Source organism: Borostomias antarcticus (assembly GCF_949987555.1).
Source record: "Borostomias antarcticus genome assembly, chromosome: 27".
NCBI lineage: Eukaryota > Metazoa > Chordata > Actinopteri > Stomiiformes > Stomiidae > Borostomias > Borostomias antarcticus.
This window is the reverse complement of record NC_140260.1, coordinates 964,337-971,836: the sequence shown is the minus strand read 5'-3', so window position 1 is coordinate 971,836 and position 7,500 is coordinate 964,337. Positions and strand designations below refer to the sequence as shown.

Here is a 7,500-nt window from a genome sequence, read left to right as displayed (position 1 = left end):
ATAAACTCCGTCCAACGAGCAAAGGCTGGCCCGATATTTATCCGACTTTTGCTCCTTTTTCGGTAACTGAGCTTTTGAGATTCGTATCGCACGGTTCGCTGGGGCTCAGGCGGAGAAGCAGGACGACAAAACTCAACCATTTTACCAAACATTTAGCTGAAAAGAGGTGGCAGTGAAGGTGGAGGGCACCGACGGATCGAACCAGGGCGGCAAAGGCTGGCTCTGGGGGCATGGAACGTGACCTCGCTGGGGGGGAAGGAGCCAGAGCTTGTGAGGGAGGTGGAGCGATACCAAACTCCTGGATAGGGGTTGGACCCTGTTCTTCTCCAGAGTTGCTCACGGTATGAGGCGTAAGGCAGGTGTGGCTATACTAGCTAGCCCCCAGCTGAACGCCTCTGTGCTGCTTCACCCCAGTGGACTAGAGGGTCATCTCCCTGCACCTTAGGGCTGTGGGGGGGGGGGGGGGGGCTCTGACTGTGGTTTGTGCTCATGCACCAAACAGCAGTTCGGAGTATTCAGCCTTCTTGCAGACCTTAAGTCGAGTCCTATTAGTGGCTCTTGCAGGGGAATCCACTGTTCTATTGGGGGACTTCAACGCACACGTGGGCAATGATGGAGACACTTGGAGGGGCGTGATTGGGAGGCATGGCCACCATGATCTGAGCCTGAGTGGTGTTTTGCTGTTGGACTTCTGTGCTAGTCACGGTTTGTCCATAACAAACACCATGTTCGAACACAAGGATGCCCACAAGTACACTTGGCATCAGAACACCTTAGGCCAAAGGTCAATGATCGATTTTGTTATCGTATCATCTGATCTGAGGCCATGTGTTTTGGACACTGGTGAGCTGGGTTCGATGGCGGGGGAAGCCTCTGGACAGACCTGGAAAACCCAAGAGTGTAGTGAGGGTGAACTGGGAACGTTTGGAGCAAGAGCCTGTCCAGAGAGATTTCAACTGCCACCTCCGGCGGAGCCTCTCAGGCATCCCTGTGGAGGTTGGGGACATTGAACATGAGCTGTCTGACTGAAGAAGGAGGCCTTCCGGGACATGTTAGCCCGGGAGACTCCAGAAGCAGTTGCAGGGTATCGACGGGCCTGGAGGTCTGCGGCCTCGGCCGTGACCAAGGCAAAGCAGCGGGTGTGGGAGGAGTTCAGAGAAACCATGGAGAAGGACTTTCGGTCGGCACCAAGGTGTTTCTGGAAGACCATCCAACACCTCAGGAAGGGAAAGCGGGGGACCATCCAAGCTATGTACAGCAAGGATGGGACACTGCTGACCTCAACTGAGGAGGTCATTGAGCATTGGAAGGAACTCTGAGGCACTTTGAGGAACTCCTGAACACGACTAAACCACCCTCTACGATTGAGGCCAAGCTGGAAGATGAAGGGGGTTCATCGTCAATTTCCCTGGAGGAGGTCAATGAGGTAGTTGGTTTACACGCCTCTTTAACATTGTGTGGAAGTCCGGGTCAGTGCTAAAGGAGTGGCAGACTGGGGTGGTCGTCCCAATATTCAAAGGACCAGAGGGTGTGTGCCAATTACAGAGGCATCACATTACTCAGCCTCCCAGGGAAAGTGTACTCTATGGTGCTGGAAAGGAGGGTCCGATAGTCGAACCTCAGATTGAAGAGGAACAATGCGGATTTCGTCCTGGTCGTGGAACCACCGACCGGCTCTTCACCCTCGCAAGGATCTTGGAAGGGGCTTGGGAGTTCACGCAGCCTGTCTACATGTGTTTTGTGGATTTGGAGAAGGCTTACGACCGGGTCCCTTGAGACGTCTTGTGGAGGGTTATGCGGGAGTATGGGGCCATCCACTTAGGGCCATCCAATCCTTGTACAACCAGAGCGAGAGCTGTGTCCGTGTCCTCGGCAGTAAGTTGTTTTCCTTTCCGGTGGGGGTTGGCCTCCGGCAGGCCTGCGCTTTGTCACCAATCCTGTTTGTGATTTTCATGGACATGATATCGAGGCTTAGCCGTGGGGAGGTGGGTTTGCAGTTTGGTGAACTGGGGATCGCATCGCTGCTGTTTGCAGATGATGTGGTCCTGATGGCATCATTGGCCTGCGACCTCCAGCACTCTCTGGATAGGTTCGCAACTGAGTGTGAAGTGGATGGGAGCAGCTGGTACGGTTCTGCAGTCGCTTTACCACACGAAAAGAGCTGAGCCAAAAGGCAAAGCTCTCGATATACCGATCTATCTTTGTCCCCACCCTCACCTATTGTCATGAATGGTGGGTCATGACCGAAAAAACGAGATCACGCATACAAGCGGCCGAAATGAGTTTTCTCCGGAGGGTGGCTGGGGTCTCCCTGAGAGATCGGGTGAGAAGTTCAGTCATCCGGGAGAGATACGGAGTAGAGCCGCTGCTCCTTTGCGTCGAAAGGAGCCAGTTGAGGTGGTTCGGACATCTAGTGAGGATGCCTCCTGGGCGCCTCCCTAGGGAGGTGTTCCAGGCATGTCCGGCTGGGAGGAGGCCGTGGGGTAGACCCAGGACCAGGTGGCGGGACTACATCTCCGCACTGGCCTGTGAGCGGCTAAAGATTCCCCAGGCAGAGCTGGTTGATGCTGCCAGGGAAAGGGATGTCTGGGGCCCCCTGCTGGAACTGCTGCCTCTGCGACCCGACCCCGGATAAGCGGATGATGATGGATGGATGGATGGATGGATGGATGGATGGATGGATGGATGGATGGATGGATGGATGGATGGATGGATGGATGGACGTTGAAAGACAGGCTAATGCATCTAAATTTGGACGCTCTCGGCTGGATATTAACGTTCGTTCACTTAAAGATGAAGGCTAAACACTCACATACAGACACACACACACACAACCCTTTTGGGCTTGTGGCTGACTAGAATTACTTTAGAACAGTAAAAAACCTTTTTTTTTGATAAGTGTGAAAGATGCCTTTAAAGGAATAGTAAATGGAAAATGCATGTTTAGCCCTGTTTTATGGTTACTTGTGATCATATACAATGATTCAGATCAAAACGTTGACAAAGCTAGAATTTTCGAGAAAGTTGATAATTGCTCTACCACCGTTTTGGTCATACAATGGATGTGGATGGGCATCTTGAAAAATCATTCAAAAACATGTTAAACTCGAGTTCAAAGACAAGAAACTGTGTGTTAGTTGGCGTTCTGGCATATAATTCGCCATAAAGATTCTAGTTCATCTGGAAAGGCTTTTTAAACATATTTAGCATCAAACTATTTAGTCGCAGCACATACGTGTGTAAACTTCCGCTTTAACTGATTCCGATATTGCGCATTGCCTTGATCTTGCGGTAGGCAACGTCCGTGGATTCCGCTCAGCTTCCTTATTTGAAAAGCTAGACGCAACAACAAGACAGGCTCGTGCGAAGCATTTGTTTGGGATCTCTACAATGACACGCTATTGTGCCGTTGCCAATTGTGGCAAAATCCGTTCATCTGTAACTTGTCATAGACTTCCCTACAACGATCCCGCAAGATTGAAGTTGTGGCTAGAATCTCTTTACTTGGACGTAAACACACCCGTGGATATTCTTCGGGTCTTAGATCACCGTGTGTGCGCTTGTCATTTTGAGGACAAATGTTATAAGCCTAGGCTATTCTCGAAGAATAATAATATAATATAATAATAATCCCAAAAGGGTCTTCCTCAAACGTGATGCTGTTCCGACTTTACATAGAGGAACAACAGAAGACGAACGAGTGGAAGAACTCGAGGTAAGTTCTTATTGCCAGCTGTGTGTGTGTGTGTGTGTGTGCGCCCGTGTGTGTGTGTGTGTGTGTGTGTGTTGAAGCATAATAATAATAATAATCCCTTTGCTAAGACTAACTTTAGAAAAATAGAATTGTAAGAAGTGGTCTTACAGCATGAAATTATCAAAACTGTAGATTTATTCGCTCGGACATAAATACTAGTGGTAAAAGCAGGACTCACTAACTTTCCTCTTCGGTGGGCATCTGTCGGCAATGTTTGCAAGCACACCACCAAACACCCGTGGTTCGTGGTATAGAGACAGCTTCATCGACCGTCTCTGGCTCTGCGGTTCGGCGAGCCTCCATCTCTTCCATTTGCTGTAGTTCCTCCTCACTATATTCAGGCTCGAAACGATAAGCGCTGCCGTCTTAGTCTAATTCCTCGCGATCAAATTCATACTCTTCTAGATCAACCATTTTGATAAGCGTTTTCTGAACTGTAGCCTAGGGCTTCCTTGTCTGTGAGCTAAAGAGTAGCGTGAGCAGTGAGCAAACTAGCTAGCCTAGCTAACATAAACAATAGCTACCGTAAGTAGAATCCCCTCTGCGGATTGATCTACACATCTACAACGGTCGCGTCAATACAAGTCAATGGATTTCATAAAATGATCAATAAAACCCTACAGGATTCATACTTTGCGGCGAATTTGATGTCAGAACACCAACGGACACCAAGTACACCCTCGGTGAGCTTCTTGTCTTTGAAATCGAGGGTTTAACATGTTTTTGAATGATTTTTCAAGATGCCCATCCACATCCATTGTATGACCAAAACGGTGGTAGAGCAATTATCAACTTTCTCGAAAATGCTAGTTTTGTCAACGTTTGATCTGAACCATTGTATATGATCATAAGTAACCTTAAAACAGGGCTTATCATGCATTTTCCCTTTACTACTCCTTTAACACGTTAAAATTGCCTGGTGACTCTCAAGATTGTGGAAGGGCATGAGTGGACGAGCTGTCTTGCTAACAGGGGTTTGTGTGGTATACAGTAAACCAGAATGAACACTAGGTGGCGCCACCCACTCGGAGTCTGACCTAGTTACTGGACTCTGAGCTGCCTGCCTGCTTTAGTGAAGGTTTATCCCAGCAAAACCAATAGGAGGTGAAATCTGAGTATTGTCCATCTGGCCTCCCCTCAGGCGCACACAAACACACACACACACACACACACACACACACACACACACACACACACACACAGGCACAGGCACACACACACACAGGCACACACACACACACACACACACACACACACACACACACACACACACAGGCACATGCACGCGCGCACACACACACACACACACACACACACACACACACACACACAGAGCTCTCCAGGGGCGTGCTGGGACGAAAAACAGCCCTGGAGTCTCACCCAGCCGCCTCTGTATATATAATAATGTTTTCATTTTGTTGAGGGGGGTGGTGGGGGGCGGGGGTGCTGGGGGTGGGGGTGGTGGGGGGTGGGGTTGCTAGGCAAATTGTATTGTCGCGCGATTTGTCGACGGGATGGCGGGGGGGTTACCGTGGGCCAGGCCAGTTAGCCGTTCTGTGATTGTCCAGAACCTACAGATGGCCAGCACGCCCCTGGAGCTCTCTGGTGGTCAGATGTCTTGATGGAGTAGAAAGTCTGTGTGTGTACAGTACATGCACAGTTTGTGTGTCCTGCTTCAATGTGTCCTGTAGCTGTTGCTCTGCAGTTTGTGTGTGTGTGTGTGTGTGTGTGTGGGTGAGTGTGTGTGTGTTTGTACCTTGTAGGCCCTCCTCTCCTGCTTGGCCTTCATCTCCGCCAGCAAGCCGCTTCCCATGACCTGCACCCCGTAGCGCCTCCCCCCCTGGGGGCTGCCCCGCCCGTCGCCCCTCCCCCCCTGGGGGCTGCCCCTGCCATCGCCCCCCTCCCAGGGCTCATCCACCGAGTCGGGGGTCCGAAGCTCCTCTGAGCGGTCTGAGCTGCTGCTGTGGTCTGCTGGCAGGCCCCTGGCCCCCGCCCCCCTGCTCTCCCCCCTGGGCTTGGGCTGCTCCGGCGCCGGGCTCTTCAGCGCCCCTCTGGGGGACGAGGGCTCCTCCGGTACTGCAGCCGCTACAGGGGCCGGGGCCGGGGCTGGGGCCGGGGCCGGGGCCGGGGCCGGGGATGGGTTCTTGTCCGACTTGGAGGAGCGGGATTTGATGAGGTTGAGGAAGCCGCCTTTCCGCTTCTTCTCCCCGTCCTGCGAGTCCTGGCTCTTCAGGGAGGGCCGTCTGGGGGGGGGGGCAGACGGTCAGGTGGGCGAGACGACAGATTATACAGCATAAAACACGAGTGAAGATCAGTTCAGAGATGAGAAAAACCACACGGGGAGGCTTCGGCCGTACTTTGAGTCCATCTTGGTGACCTTCTTGGAGAAGAATTCGTCCACACCCTCGTCCACCCTTCCCATGAGGCCGTTCTGCTCGCCGTCCTGTGATGGAGCGCTGCTGATTTGCTGAGAGGTGAAAAAAACACGCACAAAAAAATCCAGGTAAATCCACAAGGTTCCATGGGCGTGGCTAGGGGCGTGGCTAGGGTGATGCAGTTAGGAAGTCAGGCTCTCATAGTCAGTAGATCCATAACAGTAACTTGTAAACAATACTAATCTCACCGAACATACAACAGCCATCCCTTCACGCTGTTAACCTCAGCAAAATTCATCCGAATCTGAATTTCGCGGAGGTTTACAGCGTGAAGGGATGGCTGTTGTATGTTCGATGAAACTAGTACTGTTCACAAGTTACTGTTGTTTCGAAATGCAGAGGCGAAAGGGCCTATGGTGTTTACAGGACGACTTCAGAGCTTGGTAAGCATAAACCATGTAATTCCTGAACTTGAAATCCACGTATATCATACTTTTCAGAGTTTTTCGAGTGTGCCATAGCTAGCAACGAGCCAGGGTGCGCACGCTGACGTTATTGACACAGAACTCTCTACTGCACAAAACAGAAATATTTTAACCTGTACTAGTCAGATACATGCCAGGGAAGACAGGAATAGGGCTAAACATGACATTCAGTGTCCTTATCCTTTAAGGATCCATTGTAATATCTTAGTCATGTAGCAGATGGACAGTGAAGTTCTAATCTGTTCTACTCAGTGTTCTACTCAGTGTTCTACTCACAGGACTCTTGCTGGACTGCGTGGCCTTGTTCTTGTTTCTCCGCGGTCGTAGTTTGGTGAAGTGCTGCAGCTTCTTGCTCTCCTCGGAGGGCAGCTCCGCCATGGAGGCCGACGCCCCCCACGTCTTCTTCTCCAGTTTGGGCGGAGCCGCAGAGGTGGGCGGGTCCTCCACGTGGATGGGCACGTCCTCCAGGGCTTTGTCCAGGTCGAACTCCATCTCTGTTGTCAGTCAAGAGGAGAGCACATATAACCGGCCTCCTCTTGTCTGCGTGGCATTCAGCAGCTGAGGGCTTTCCCAGGGTTCAAACCCACGTTCCACAAGCTCGCTTACGCACTGACAGCTGCGCTAATAGGGACGTCCCTCTTGGACGTCCCTCTCTTACTACTACTACTACTACTACTACAGCATATTACTACTACTACTACTACTACAGCATATTACTACTACTACTACTACTACTACAGCATATTACTACTACTACTACTACTACTACTACAGCATATTACTACTACTACTACTACTACTACTACTACAGCATATTACTACTACTACTACTACTACTACAGCATATTACTACTACTACTACTACTACAGCATATTACTACTACTA

General features: G+C 50.8%; 1 protein-coding gene across 1 annotated transcript in view; it reads right to left on the bottom strand.

The window, feature by feature from the left end:
* Positions 1 to 7,500, bottom strand: part of LOC311326415 (F-actin-uncapping protein LRRC16A-like) — a gene marked incomplete at its 3' end in the record, with an annotated part of 173,673 nt that overhangs the window by 17,585 nt on the left and 148,588 nt on the right. The window contains 3 exon segments of the mRNA XM_084459308.1: positions 5,511 to 5,997; positions 6,112 to 6,221; positions 6,891 to 7,108. Of these exon segments, the coding sequence (XP_084315434.1) occupies positions 5,511 to 5,997; positions 6,112 to 6,221; positions 6,891 to 7,108 (815 nt within the window).